General features: G+C 40.0%; 1 protein-coding gene across 1 annotated transcript; it reads right to left on the reverse strand.

Moving 5' to 3' along the window:
- Nucleotides 1-5,722: 5,722 nt before the first annotated feature.
- Nucleotides 5,723-14,830, reverse strand: LOC116039347 (spermatogenesis-associated protein 48). The gene is made up of 9 exons (XM_035992481.1): nucleotides 14,404-14,830; nucleotides 13,874-13,959; nucleotides 11,691-11,773; nucleotides 11,129-11,267; nucleotides 9,592-9,659; nucleotides 9,455-9,496; nucleotides 9,219-9,326; nucleotides 8,073-8,177; nucleotides 5,723-5,961 (listed from the first exon to the last, which is right to left on the reverse strand). Exons 1-9 carry the CDS (start codon nucleotides 14,828-14,830, stop codon nucleotides 5,826-5,828), a joined length of 1,194 nt encoding a protein of 397 aa, XP_035848374.1. The 3' UTR covers nucleotides 5,723-5,825.
- Nucleotides 14,831-15,741: the final 911 nt, after the last annotated feature.

Below are 15,741 nucleotides of genomic sequence, written 5' to 3' on the forward strand. Positions count from 1 at the left end.
TTTATTTATTTCATTCTCACCGAGGAAGCTGGCGGGGGGGCTCCTTACTTGCATATTGGACAGCTCCCCTTCTGTCACCTGTTCTGGCACGCTGAAGCAGTCCATGACATTAACACAACTGTTTTCTTTCCCATATAATGAGTTTTTCTTTGTCTCTTTAATGTTTCATCCATTTCACTTTGCTCTTTCTCTCCAGTCATGGCCACCCTTATAGTGTCAAAGCTTCTGTCCTGCCTCATCACACCTGCAAGTGTCCACAATCTGGATTATGTCCGAACCTGGACACATTGGTTTCTTTTTTCAACGTGTTACTCTTTGTTACTTTCGGTTTTAAGATGCCTGCACACTGAGTGCATCCTCACTGAGTTACTGGCTCAGTCCTGCAGAAGACCATCATGCATGTGCATTATATTCACTGCAATGTGGTTTTCCCTTTGGGTTTTGTGTGCAGGAGTCTACAAACCAAAAGTATGCTACTGGCTCAGAGATATTTCAGCTTCAGATGCTTCCATCAATATGAGCTCTGCGAGACTCATCTTAACTTTAACATTAGAAGTTTTGCTGCAAAGTCAATTATCTAAATTCAAAACTGCTTGGAAGTGACCTAAAACTGAGATACACAACACTGAATGTAAATTCAATCACCGCAGCCTACTGTCTGCAGCACATATAACGGGATAGGGTGCAACACTTCATCTCCCTGCATTCTGCCATCATTCATACATATAGTATGGACAAAGAGGTTAAGATGTTTAATAACTTCATTCCAATATTCTGATAATGCCAATCTAAGTGTCAATCTCTTGCACAGTCGTGTAGTTAAAGCCACAGAGTGATGGGCGCCTATACTGTCCTACATCATTAAAAGAAATATAAATTGTGGATTAATATTGATGGAAATTCTAAATAAATAATGAGTTATACCTCTGGATTGGCTTAAATAACTCACCTCTCATTTTCAGATATGTCCTGTCATTATTATCTCATATGCATATCTGGTGGAGTGGACCTCTGCTGTAATTACTGTATTTCAAATTACTCATGTACTCAAAGCTTCTACTTTTAAAATAGAGCTTTTTCCCTCCAGAACTGTTTATGTATTCACTGCTGATTAAGTTACAAGTTCACACTCAATTTCCTAGAATAAAGTAGTGGTTATACTATGAATTTAACTTCTTCAGTTTTCTCTGCTTGTGACCCCCCACCCCCACCCCCCAGTATCCCACTGTCCTCAGGCCCCTGGAGCAACCTTATCTCAGGAGAGGCTGTGTGTTGGATTGCTGAGTCACCTTTCGTGGGAGGCTGCCCTTATCTCCTAAGAAGCACAACATTCAGGCAGTTGGTTGCAAAAGGAGGAACTTTGGGCAGGAGCACTGTGGCCTGCTGTGTCTTCACGGCCATATTATGGATTGCAGCAACGCTCGCTGACTTCCTCAATGCCTTCGGCCGGCGTCACTGCTTTCTCTATAAGGTCAGGAGCTGCAGGCTTTGGACGCAAGCAGGTGTGGGAAAAAAATTGCAGGATGAGCGACTCCTGAGGCCACACAGAGGGAATGCTGGGACTGAAATGTGACTCAGCGCTATCAGCGAACGCAGGGGTGCCCAATCATGACTGTGGTCTTCCATGCCCCAGATATACGTCCCAGTGACACAGCAGCTTCACTCACTGTAGGTCTGAGAGGCAAAACACTGTAAGAACAATGATTCAGTCAAGGTTTTAGAGAAGTTACCGCAGAGGTGGGATCAATTCTCAACGCTGGCTAAGTTGCTGATCATAGTCCTAAGGTCTGACTTCTACAAAACATGTGGAAATTGTTATTATTAATGTGGATATGCCGACAAATTGAAGCAGATATCTGCAGAGGGCTTCAAGGTTTTATAGGACTACTTAATTCTGCAGCCTTTAAGATTATACTACATGTACGGGCTGTAAATCAAACTAAACATAACCCTCTGCTCCTTCAGGTTAATCCACAACCTGAAGCAAGCCATGTTGCTGTAATTAATATCATTACCTGGCAAGTCTCAAAACATCATCAGGCAATGTAGCCGCTCGACTACCGAACAATAGGCTCTGGCTGGTTCCTATTTCATGGATCTTTAAGCAGTATTCACAGTTTCACATTTGGAAGCACGAGCAGCATGTAACCCTTAATTGGTTTCAACACCTTAATAAGTCAAAGGCGTTCAAGACTGATAATCACATTAAATAGTCCAATTTATCTAAAAAGTCAATTGCAAACTGAAAAACTCTCTTTCTTTAGGAATGCATTATGCTGTGAGGATGTCAGAGTAAATTAAATTCCCCTCTGCACACTAAAGCATCTATTTCCTTATGGTAATTATCTGCTGGAATAGACGTGTCACTAGAAGGAGTCAGGCATGCTTGACATTTAGCCTTTTTATGGAGCAGCGATGAGTAAAAATTAAGATGAGGAAAAGGAAATTAATCTGCAGCCCGGGCAGGCATTGAGAGATCCAGGAGGATAGTGGCTGAATCAATCATGATGTTTGTGAGCCTGTTTTGAAAAGGAGCCAGTGATGAGATTCAGACCACAGGCTGGAAAACCTGAGGAGGAGGAGGAGGAGGAAGAGGGCGCTTTTAGCAAGTAGAGTTATGATTGCTATGAGAAGGTTTACGCAGTTTTATTGGTTTTAAACACAGCAGTAGGGTTGCAAATGACGATTATTTTCATTAGCGATTAATCTGTCGATTTTCTCGATTATTTCGATTAGTTGTTTGGTCTATAAAATGTCAGAAAATGGTGAAAAAATGTTGATCAGTGATTCCCAAAGCCCAAGATGACAGCCTCAAAGGTCTTGTTTTTTCCAAAACTCAAAGATAGTCATAGAGGAGTAAAGAAACCAGAAGATATTCACATTCAAGAAGCTGGAATCATTGAATTTTGACCTTACTTTCTAACAAAATTGCTCAAACCGAGTATCAAAATAGTTGGTGATTAATTTAATAGTTGACAACTAATCGATTAGTTTATATTTTAAATAATTTTAAAGAAACAATTTGACATTTTGAGACATACACTTTTTTTTTTTACACTAGTTTAGTTGTTCAACAGGCAACACGTAATCCAACACAATGGATCAAGCAAACCATTCGTTTTTCTAAACCCTTCCAAGGCCACAGTGAAGGAAAAAAAACATGTGTCAGTGGCTCTTAGCTCATTATGGTGGCTTTGTTTTTTTTAAAGATTATTTTTTGGGCATTTTTAGGCCTTTATTGACAGGACAGCTGAAGACATGACGCCCAGACATACACCTTTTTTGCTGAAAGTTGGATCAAAAGATTGATGAGAAGTTATTATTTTCATATATGGGGAAAACAGCTAGCCAGGCACAGGATGTCACTAGTCACAGGTGCTGCTTGGCGCTTCTCATCTAACTCTCGGCAATAAAGAAAACAAGTGTATTTTTTAAAATGTCAAACTATATCTTTTAGTGTCTAAAACATCTCCAAACATCCTAAACAGGTGAACTAATGATCACTAATTAGATTGAAACTGCTTTAGTTAATAGTAGCTAAAGTCTGCCCCCCCCCCCCCCCCGTCATTTAATAATGTGGTTATTATGGAATGGTGGCATTCTAAGTCAAGATTATCGAGCACATTAATTGGTGGTTACGAGACGTCAATCACCAACAGAGCTATTTGCAATCAGGCCAAAAGGAAGAGTGCACTCGCTAGATTTACTGGATTCACTACACATTCACACAATGCAAAGGAAAAGATAAATCCTAACAAACCTGCTGTGTATGTTAGTAGATTTATAATTCTGGGCATTTCAAATCTTTTACATGCAAAGTTCAGATTAATTGTGACCAGTAATGTGACCCGTTTTTGAGTAAAGGGTAGTAGAAGAGTTTACAATATGAAATGTAATCATTACATTACAGTTACTAAACCCAGTCAGGCTCCGTAACTTTTGATGGAGTTTGATGGAGGGTTGATATGAGCTTGCTCTATGTACTCAGTGGAGAGACTGGTCCGGGACAAGTTAGCTGGACGCATGGCCTGGAGGTGTGGGGGGGCAGTTAGGGTCTATTAAATGCGGAGAAATGGGACTCCCGGTAGTTCCAAAGTTATTGTATTTAAATGCGTGTTCTTGGCTGGCTTGCTTACGTTACCTATTAGCCTTGGGAGTCACCTGTGTTTGTTCAGAGTTGGAGGATGTGTGAAGCTCGTTGCCTCACTCTGAGGACTGCACTACTGCTAGCTGATAATGGCCAGTAAAAGCTCGCCCCTCCCTCCTCCTCATCCCGTCCCCTCCCCCTCCCTTCCGTGCTTCCGCGCACTAACCCCCCAACCCCCACCACCAAATCCTTCTTGTCGGTTATTGGCTGGAACACTGTTTGTTATGTTTCATGGTGCAGGTTGGCGCAGTTTGTTTTTGTTGCTGTTTGTGGAGCCTGGGCTGTCTACAGAGACTGCAGGGTTTTTTTTACGGTGTGTTCAGGGGACAGGCAGCTAGTGGATAGTGAGGAGATGTTTGCTGTATGTGACAAAAAATGTTGTAGCCTAAAAAACGCGTGGCATCCCTTAGAGCACCTTTAATACCTCTAAAACGTAGGCAGACTGCTTGGTAAAATGATGTTTGGTTTTCTATTTCTACACATGGTAACTACAGAATAAGTGAAGTGTAGAGGATTTCCAGTTGTTTAAAGGCTTGACACAGCTGTGCTGAGAAAAGAAAGTGAAGTAAAAAGTAATGTAATGCAATGTAATTACTTTTTAAGGTGTAATATGTAACATTTTTAAGTAACTTCAACACTGCTCTTCACAAGGAGTACAGCCTGTGAAAACATGTGCACACTGTCTCCTGTAGCTCTGAAGGGTGCTTTCTAAAATAAAAAAAAAAGAATCCTGATGAAAAGGTGCTATTGAGCTGCATTTTGGGAAATGTAGAATCCAAGACTTTTGGAGTTTGGCCCTTACTAAAGACTAGAACTCAGGATATCTCGGCCTCTGCTGCTTCCATTCTGACCATTCTAAATGCCCCTTTAATGACAATACAGGTAAGGTAAGTAAGATGTGGATTAGAATTGTAATGCATCTGTGATGACTGATCACACAACCCTAACTCACAAAATCAACAGCGTGCTCAAGCAAAGATCCTTGTGAAATGTAAATCTAAACAAAGTATAGATGAAGAGAGACAGGAAAACCAGCTCATCCCTATTTCCTGTCAAAGCGTGAAGCTGCACAAACCACAGACCTAAAGCTATAGCCGGCAGACACTTCATAATAATGTCTTTTTGCATTACAGTCACATCTACAGAAAAACAACACCTCTAAATGATGTGTGCCGACTGTATTTACGTTAATATGTGCTTCCTGAGCAAATTAGCTTGGGTTGACACCAAAATGTGACTCATAAAGGATCTCTTATACCTGCCATTGTTTTTTATACTGTTAAATATGTAACATTAGTGCAGAAAATCCTTGCTTCCATACATATTTTCTGTTTTGTCCCCCTCTTTGCCCTTCATGACAGAAACAGTGTGGGCTGAAATACATACACACACACACACACACACACACACACACACACACACACACACACACACACAAACTGAGAGAGTGAGTGAGTTAGAGAGTGAATGTTTAAGAGGACAATGCAAGAGCTCACTACCCAGAGTTAGAAAACCACTCATCTAAATCAGGGAAATTATGATAATGGGGCATCTCATTATTCTCCAACTCCCTCCGAATCAGTCACTGACATCACATCATTATAGACGTATTCATATAAACAGATTGGATGGCATAAAAAGGAAGCTGACACCTTCAAAACTTTTTCATCTGCTTTGTCTAATGCCTCCTGGTGTGTTTGTGGGTGACAGGAGGCGCAGGTCTCAGGAAGGGGTTGCCGGGGATCACGGTGGTCACCATTCGAGACAGGGGCGCTGTACGGCCAAACGTTGGACTCCCGGATTCTTTGATTGTCCTGTGAAATGATTTTACAATTTTGAGTCAGTAAATTATCATTTATTTTGGGTCAAGTGAAAATGAAACACCAAATAACTAAGACTGCTTCAGACTGATACTTAAAAAATACCCATAGGCGCTTGTGTAATGAGTGAGCAGTGGCAAGCAAAAATCCCGAGCACGTCTGACCGTTGCAGCAGACAGTTAATCAATCCAACTGCTTGTCTTTTTTTCTGTTTTGGGGAAAAAATATGGGAGGCCAGCCTAATCAGCAGAGGAAACAGATCTCAGGGGGTGTCGGGCACCAGGAAAAGGGATCTAGGTTGTGAAAAACCACGATTACCACGAGCTGCTCTGGATTCAGCCATCTGGAGTTGCCTGCTCCAAAAGCCGGTAAAGTTCGCTCAACTGGGGCCCAACTAGGAAACAGGTTTACACCTTCCTAACAGACAGCCAATACTCCCAGAGCGGAGGGATGTTTGCTCTACACAGTGAGATTGTGTTAAACTACTTACATTTTCATTCATGTACAATGACAATATCACTGTTAAGATGACCCTTTTTTAAGACATTACATTTTCTGAAATGTAATATTTTCCATTGCTCTTGATGCCGTTTAAATAACTCCGAAATCTGCAGTGCATTCGACCCCTTTACACAAGAATGTTATGTTGCCCTCAAATTAACCTTCTTGTCATTTTCTCCCCAGTTTTCCAAGACTTCCAATTTTCTTCCTGTCTGTCTTCAGGAACGACATCCAGTGTTTTTTAATCTCTGTCTGAACATTTCCAATTACTGTAGTCTTTACCAACTGACCGTTAACTTGTATCTCACCGGCCCACTCATCCAAAAAAAAAAAAATAAGATACACATTCAGCTGATGCAAATGCCTGAAGTGATGCCACTCAAATACATACAGGCACAAAAAAAAGAAAGAAAGAGAAGCTAAAACACAATTCAGAATAAAATGCAAAAAGAGGAACATTAGAAATTGTATTTATATTTATAATATTAATTAAAGTAATTGTGCATGTCCATTTTTGCCAATACAACTGTGGGTATTAGGAGTCTTTCACATTTTATGTATTTTTATTTATTATTATTATTATTTGACATTTATTTATTGAAGAGGAATAACCCCTTGAGATGAACCATCTCGTTTTCGAGGGGGTCCTCGAGTCCAGATACAGAAATTAACATTGACTTTACAGCGGCAGTCAAACAGAGAAAGGAAAAAAAATAAAATAAAAATAAAAAACAACAGCTTACTTTACGATAATGGTAAGTGCAAAAATATATAATACATAACTCATACAAACAAGACATTCACTCATACAAGACTCTCCAAAGGTTGCTCACTCTTCCCTCAACAAAGTAAACACATGAAATATATATGTACCGAAACACACATCTAGACACCAGTAAACACATATGCACACATAAATGTCTTTTGTTTCTCTTTAAAAATAACAAACAAACAGATAAAATGTATTTTTCTTGATATGACGGAATTCCTTTTGTCTGTGAATTAGGCAGAAGTGCTACTTTGCACCCAGATCCTTCTTCTTGTGTTTAGTAACAAAATGATTTAGGCTTAAGATGTGTTTCTTGGCAAGGATTGAAGTTATTGTCAAGAAGGATTTACTCTTTGCAAAATGTCTATGTGGCTTTTTTTTACCTTTAAAAAAAAAAGCAATACGCTAAATAATCATATGGCTGTTAAATTAAATACTGGCTGAAAAATATATCAGACATTTAAAATTATTCATTTACTAAGTATAATCCACTGTAGTCTTGGTATTAATGTTGATTACTCTGAGCTGTATTTCATTTTCAATTGAATGGCAGTAAAATATGAGCACATCTGTGTGGTGAAGTCAGAATATAACCTGAGGCGTGGTGTCAGTGGAGTGCATTAGAACGCCCTCCAGTGGACATTTGTGATCAGTCCAATGTCCTCCAGCCAAATAGAAATAAAGTGTATTGAAGATACTGTATGAGTAGTGGTGGGAGAAGCAATTCAGTAGATCCAACAGGAGAGAATACTTCAAGAAAAAAAACTTGAAGATGACAGATTATCGTTTATTTTACTTCCTAGGTAGCTTCATAAAACTTATTGTAATGACTCACCCAGAGGAGTGTGCAGGACCGGAGACAGCTGGGACAGACACTGCAGCATCAGCAGCACAGTTAGCATCAACAGCCCTGCCTGTATATCCGGGGATGGTGGTTCGGCTGGCACAAAACAGACATTTACACATTATTTATCAGGATCTGTTACAGGAGACCGAATATCACCATGCAAGAGGAATTTCAAAGGTGTGTAATAAAAATAAATATTTCAAGTGCAAAATAAATTTCATGCTGAATTATATAAAAATAGAGCTCTTAAAGTGCTCATATTATGCTCATTTTCAGTTTCATAATTGTATTTAGAGGTTGTACCAGAATAGGTTTATGTCGTTTAATTTTCAGAAAACATCATATATTTGTTGTACTGCAGCTCATCTTTTCACCCTGTGTGTTGAGCTCTCTGTTTTAGCTACAGAGTGAGACATCTCACTTCTGTACCATCTTTGTTGGGAGTCGCACATGCGCAGCAAGTACTGCTAGCTAGTCAGTTGCAGAGTATGAGGGAGTGCCATGCTAGCAGCTAGGCGAGCATTATAACATGTGTTACAAAGTGACGCAGGTTCGTCACGGAAGTAAAGGCTGGACTACAATAGAGCTGTTTGGAGCAGTTTGTGAACAGTGTTTTCTGTTGGAGATGGTAAGTGCCTTTGGCGTGGACTTTGGGCTTTTTCACTTTGTAAACCTATAACGTGCACAAAAAGATATATAACACAATAAAGGAAAGGGGAAAAGCCAAAAAGCATAAAATGAGCACTTTAAAGGTGCAATATGTAATACTGACAGCTAGTGTTTAAAATAGTTACTGCAGTACAAATTGAAAATACTGGAGAGAGTTGAGAATTACGATAGGAATTATATACAGGTATATCTGGCAACCCAGCCTGGCTGTCAAACTGGGCAGTTGATACCAACACACAGGCCAAAACACAAACAGACATTCCGTCACGGAACGGAAATTTCAAAAGGAGAAAATACTGGCATTAGCATTGTTGTCAGAAAAGATAGAATTTCAACTTAGCATGTTTCCTTAATATCTGATGACAAATTGTTGTCATTTTTGGATTTATTACAGTAAATATATTACATATTGGACCTTTAAGATCCACAGTGAATGTATGTGTGCGGTATAAAAGTATGTCTTACCATGCTGTAGGGACGTACGGGGGCACGGTGCTCCTCTTCAGGGTCAGTGGGTGAAAGTCTTCATCCATGTTGTCAATGTTCTGCATATTCTCAGAGCCGATCGTACCACTGCACATACATGAGAACCCGCGCACAAAGGTCAGCTCATGGACACATGCCTGGAAACTGGATTCATCAACTCATGCAAACACATGTGTAAGACACTTGTGGTGACCTCTTAAACATGAAGTACTCACGTGTACAGAGGGATTTGTCCTGACCTCGGACATCCACTGCAGCTGGAAAGAGGAGAGACAGATATTGCTTTAAAGCTGGTGATCATCATTAATGTAACTGCTCTAAAGACAGGAGTCATTGGTTGTTGGAAACTTACAATGATATGGGTTTCCTGGCGTCATTCCTCGATCGAAGCTGCTGCCTGTTCCACTCAGCTCCAACAGACTTGGAACGGACAGTAACAACAGATATTTTAGCAGAATTTATCTGGCACCTTTATGAAGACACTCAGTTCTTATATACACTTCACTATATAAACACAAACATAGGTAGACATGTGACAATGTTCACGTTGCATGCAGTGTTTTATAATCAGTATATTATTACCACATTGATTTGAAGGCATTAAAGGATAAGTCTGGCTATGTTATAGATTTGTCTTATTTTTAACAAAACCAAAACCAACAATGTGTTAGTCCGTCTCTCAATACTCTTCCACTTCCCCAGCCTGTGGCTCTCAGCTATTGTTCCTACAGATGTCAATCTTCCATGTATTTATAGTCCCAAATATATTGTTTCATTTTTTTATTTCCAAAAACAGCTGGGCACTGTAGCTTTTAGCAAACATCAGTAAATAGGCCATTTTGTTGGGGACTATTTTCAGCCATGGATTAATACACATTTTCACATTCTTCAGTGAGTAATGCAGCAGGATGGTGTTTGCTGGATTAACATGAAAAGGAACTACAGTGCCCATGGTCATCGTAATGAAGGAACATGTCACTCAGTGCAACAGTGCGGCTCAGTGCTTTGTTTTTAATAGTTGTTGAACATCTATGAAAGTCTATGGCACAGAGGAATAAGATACACCAAGGGTAGAGTTCCTTGCTTTGAGGATGAAGAAGTTTTCCGGTGGGCGCTACACAGATTGGGCCGATGCAGTGAAAAAACAACAACACATAACACGACTCAAAAAAGATGTGTTGTGTGCAGTCAAGTGGGCTGACCGGCCCAGTGTGGTTCTGTGTGGCTGTCATTAAGAAGTTAAGGAGGAGAGGAGGACCAGAGTGGATTCAGGACAACAGGGGGAAAAGGAGGATCAATTCATGGTGGGATTTGGTCTTTTCATGGCAAGAAAAATATAGAACATTGCCAGATTTATACTTTATCTGCCCCCTTAAGTCTCAATGCTGCATTTTACATTGTGTGCCAATGGGTTAAAACTGATGGTAAATGTGCTGCATTGTTCTAGGGCACAGGGGACGCATTGCTATACAGGACAAAAAGTACAGCCTGCACAGTTTCTGAACGTGGTGGAATGAGGGAAATGAATTCATTTATACCAAATATAAAACAAATATACCTCTAAGTCTGAAATGTGGTTTTAATTTTGAGAGACAATAACAGTTTGGTTTTTATTCTCACAGTAATTACATTCAGGTAACACGAACAGATTGTCTTTTCTTCATAGTAAATGACTTCCTTAAAAATCACCACTGCTTAATTACTTCAGCAAAGCAGTTCTATTCTGTGAATTATTTAGTTTCAGCCATGTTATATTTGCACCTCTCTGAGTAATCAGCTATTACAAATTCAAATTTCGATTCAGTTGTGGGTGAGTGTAAACCTTTGGGAGCCTACAGCTGGAGAGAAAGAAATCAACTGTCTGTCACCGTTTGTTCTCCATTGCTGACCTGCCACAGCTGAGGTCGAGAACTGTAGCGCCTCGATGAGGGACGCTCACTCACTGGGTCCGCCATTTTCTCCAGGGTTGTTTCTGGTGCCTTTAAGCGCCGGGGTAACTTGTTATCCCAACCAACTTCCTCATAACTCCTGCAAATGAAAGGGAAATTCCGGCCATTAAACATAAGAACCAAGAGCATTCAGTGTAATTGATTAATTTAATTCATGAAAGTTATTCGCTTTAATTTGAATTAAACACAGCCCTGTCCATTGCACAGTATATTATAGTATATTAGGCAGCTTATTAACTGGGGAGCCAATTCTTCCCAGAAGCTTTAAGCAGGACTACAGTCCATCTACATGATTTCATTGAACAGCAATTAACACAACAAGAGGACACACAGCTCCTTCATGACATCACTGGAGCACAAAATCAAACCTACTCACTCTCAAAAACCCTCAAAGCAAAATGACAGTGTGCGTGGACTGTAGATTATAAATTATGTAGGAGGTGATCTTTGTTTGGTTTTACTATTGTTGAAAGGAGACAGTTAAAGGGCTCTGTGCTCTGACCTCTGTGTTGCAGATGTGTATCTGAAGCGTTGAACTGCCGGTGAGTTGTCTGTCAACAGCCTCAGATCAGAAGAGAAGCCATCCTTAAAAAACAATATTCATCATTTCATTATAGTGTCCGTGGTTTCATTTTGTGTCCATTTAAAAATCAAGCAGCAACTGCCATAAGAAAACAGGAGATTAGGATGCAAGATGCTAAATGGTCACTAATTAGTGTTAATTAGATTTTTTCTGTCTTCCTTCCTTTCTTCATTTCTTTCTTTATTTCTATGTCTCAAATAAACACTTCATTATTTGACATAAAGATTGTGTATTTTGAATAATCATTTGTATACTTTAATAAGCAGCACCGTATTAAAAAAAACATGTACCAATGAAACATCACTTTATTCACTTGAAATCTCATATAAGTAGACCATTAGTTTTTAACAGCATGATGCCTCTTACACCAGCATAATGATCTTGTAAAGGACCTCTGATACGTGTAGGTCTGGAATCAGTCTGCACAACTTGTCATAATTACAATACCTGCAGTAAATGTAAGTGGATAAGCAGAAGATAGATCAATATCATTACAAATATCTAATAGATGTCATTATACGTTTCATTTCCAGGACTGTTCAGGTGTTGCCGGAAATTCCGCCGGATGTTCCTCATTTAGGCCGAATGTCCATCACCTTCCGCTTTCTTTGTGTTGGACTATGGTTAACTGCTCTTCAGATTTCTGCAGGGTAAATCCAGACAGCTAGCTAGACTATCTGTCCAATCTGAGTTTTCTGTTGCACGACTAAAACAACTTTTTTACCTACACATGTTCCACCAAAACAAGTTCCTTCCCGAGGCTATTTTGCAGGAGCACTGTTGCTCCGTCCGGCGCTTAGCGCAGCCCAAGACGATTGTGATTGGTTTAAAGAAATGCCAATAAACCAGAGTTTTTCTCCCATCCCGCAATGCTGTGTGGAATCGCCACGCGAGACTAGGTGTACAGTGAATGCTAACATCAGCACGCTAACAAAGTACAGCTGAGGCTGATGGGAATGACATTTGTTTGCATAAACCAAAGTATTGGACAACGTCAACTTTCGGCCTGATGACGGTGTTAAATGAAAAGTGAAGGGATCACCAAAGTTAGTACAATTTATCTGTGGGGGTATGAATGTGTACTAAGTGTCATGTAATCTAGTTCTTGAGACAATAATCTAAAAAGACCACAACATTGAATAGTGAATCATTAAATCAAGAGATCACCAAAGTCATTAGGATTCATCCTGGACCAAAGTGGTGAACAGACTGACAGACAGACCAACATTACCATGTTTTTAGCCACAATGCCAGCAAACACAAAATGTCAGGATGTTGTCTAAATGACTAATGTAAAACAACAGTAAAGACAAAAATCCAGACATACTCTCTTAAGTGAATCTAAATAGTCAATCAGACAATTAGATGTTTTTATGCATCACTGTTCACCATTCTCCTCCCACGTCGCAAACTGCTTAAATACAGACATTAATCAAGCCTCCATCACTTTAAACTCTTCACTACAGCTGAGTACTGCAAAGCTTCTCCTAAACCATAATACTGTTTGTCAAGATAATTATGATTACTTCAATAAGCAGACTCAAAATAACAAGAAACTAAATAATAAAGCATGATTATGTTCTCAAAGTGAACGCCTGCCTACATAACAATGGGCTAGTGTGATACTTTATTATGTGTGATGAGACCCAAAGGGTGTGTTTATGGATTACTCTTTCATAATTAATATGTGTTTGTCACCAGTGATCTGATTAATGTAATAATAACTATGTTTTCTAGAGTGTTTATGTGCTCAGAGAGTTAAACAGTAAAAAAAAGTATCTGTTGTAAATACTGGAGCGTAATTTCCACTGTGGACAGGGGGGACATGTCCCCCCCACTTTCAAATTAGTTTGATATTCTTTTATTTATAAGTCTCTGTGATTGGCCCCTATTTTAAGCAATAAAGAAAGTAAGACATCTTTTTCTTATGCATAGTTTAGTACTATTATTTCTGTCTTATTTATCAATATGGTCAACTTAATTATTGTATTGTGTCCCCCCCATGTTTTCTGTCCCCGCATTTCTCAAACCAAAGTTACACCCTTGTGTAAATACAAGCTGTTTTGCAAAGTACTTCTGTAGGTGAGTGAGTCATCACTCACCTGAGGTCCAGTGAATCTGCTTTGTGACGGTGCTTTAGTTGACGTCCTCAGTGAGTGTGGTTGAACTTTAACAGGATTGGTTGAACCTTAGGATGACACAACAAAGAAAAAGTATCTGGGACACAGGCAACTTATAACTATAACTATAACTATGCACAGTAGTAACTGCTCTAAAGGACATGTTACCCCATGAGGGTGCCTTGGGGCTAAAATATGCCCCTTAGTGACTTAGTTATTTTGAAGTTGTTTTAAAATAGTTTTTTAAGAGTAAACTGAATACCTCTCACCATGCTGAGATGGTGTTGATGTAATAAAGTGCTCCACTAAACCATGACATCACTGGTGTGTGTGTATGTGTGTGTGTGTGTGTGTGTGTGTGTGTGTGTGTGTGTGTGTGTGTGTGTGTGCGTGCGTGCGTGCGTGCGTGCGTGTGTGTGCGGGTGCAACAGAGCACACCCATCAGTAAGGCCAGGTGTGATAAAAAAAAATTGTGATAGGCAATAAATATGAGTATTATGGTGTTATTTTACCACTGAGTCTTGCTCTTAATCTTGCATCAGGGATCCTCCTGGAGTTCCAGGCCTTGTCTTCGCTCAGGTCTACACAGATACCAGCGGGGTTTGGAGCTGTTTGTGGCCTCTCTCTGAAACCTGGTGGCACCCACAGAGCAGAGGCCACATGCTGGAAATCTATGAATTGTTGTCGACCTTCGACCCCCAGGTTCACCTCGGCTCCGGCACTCAGCTGACCGCAGCAAGGATCCAGCAGGGGGACATCGACTCGTAAAGGAGCCAGGTTGACATCCTTAGCAAGGGAGTGACGTCTAGAAAAAGGAGAGTTTGCACGTCCAGGTTCCAGTCCATCTCTACCACTATCCCCGTACAGACTGAAGTTCAGCCGTCTGATGACGTGCAGCTCTGCAGAGAACGGCTTGAAGGGATCCAAAACTGCTGTCATTATTGCCAGGGGAGAAACTCACTGAGTGAATGTGTCTAAATGTGTGCCTCTGTTTGACAGAGCACGTCATAGATGTGCTGTCAGGCATAATGATGCAGTGAGCGCTGGTTGCCCAGAGACCGTCTTAGTTTGCCGATCGGATCAAATTACTGTTATGCAGCGAGGCAACATGACCTGTTGACTGTGGAGGTGTGTGTAACTCCACATACCTAAGCATAACATTAATGTGTTTTACACATTATTTTGTATTTGTTACAATAATGGAGAAAAGATCTAATAAACACGCCCCTGTATCAATTTTGGATGCCACGCACACACATACACACACACACACACACACACACACACCAATAATTCACTTCAGGGGAGCATTCACAACAAATAATGTTTACTATGAGCTGCTATATTTTGGCAAAATAATTTATCACACTGACCATATAAAAATGTTGTGTCAGTCGTCAGGAGTGGCTGTTGTCCCTGGAAAATGTCTCCACACAAATGTGTTTTGGTGGCAAATAATAATTAGAAGACATGGCCCTGCCTCAGGGTGAAGAGAAATGGACCTCCCGAGAGAATGCTACATTACTTTTTGTGATGGATTAGGAATTGTTTATTTTCTTGGAGAAAAAAGAAAGAAAAATTCCTTTCCATAGAAGATAGCAGTTGTCTGCTTTTCCTTCAAAGGACCACTAGATGGAGTAATAGAGTTTGTATTGTCAAATGGGAACACCAGCAAACAGGCCTGTGCATGCCCTTATGAATTAAATGACAGTCCACAAATATCACAGCAGAAAATATAAGTCCCTGCTGCAATATTATGATGATACATTATGATATTAAAAATACCATTATAGCACATCAAGGTGACCATAAATGCCAATGCGGAATACCTCAGACACACTTTAAGTCCC

This window comes from Sander lucioperca, chromosome 15 (genome assembly GCF_008315115.2).
Source record: "Sander lucioperca isolate FBNREF2018 chromosome 15, SLUC_FBN_1.2, whole genome shotgun sequence".
In the NCBI taxonomy this organism is placed as follows: Eukaryota; Metazoa; Chordata; class Actinopteri; order Perciformes; family Percidae; genus Sander; species Sander lucioperca.

Bases quoted from the DNA above. Each gene is read 5' to 3' on its own strand.
- LOC116039347 (XM_035992481.1), bottom strand. From the start codon at position 14,830: ATGACAGCAGTTTTGGATCCCTTCAAGCCGTTCTCTGCAGAGCTGCAC. The intron at 9,327-9,454 runs GTGAGTACTTCA...ATGTATGTGCAG, and splicing joins GGACAAATCCCTCTGTACAC to TGGTACGATCGGCTCTGAGA. The intron at 8,178-9,218 runs GTAAGACATACT...GTTTTGTGCCAG, and splicing joins CCGTACGTCCCTACAGCATG to CCGAACCACCATCCCCGGAT.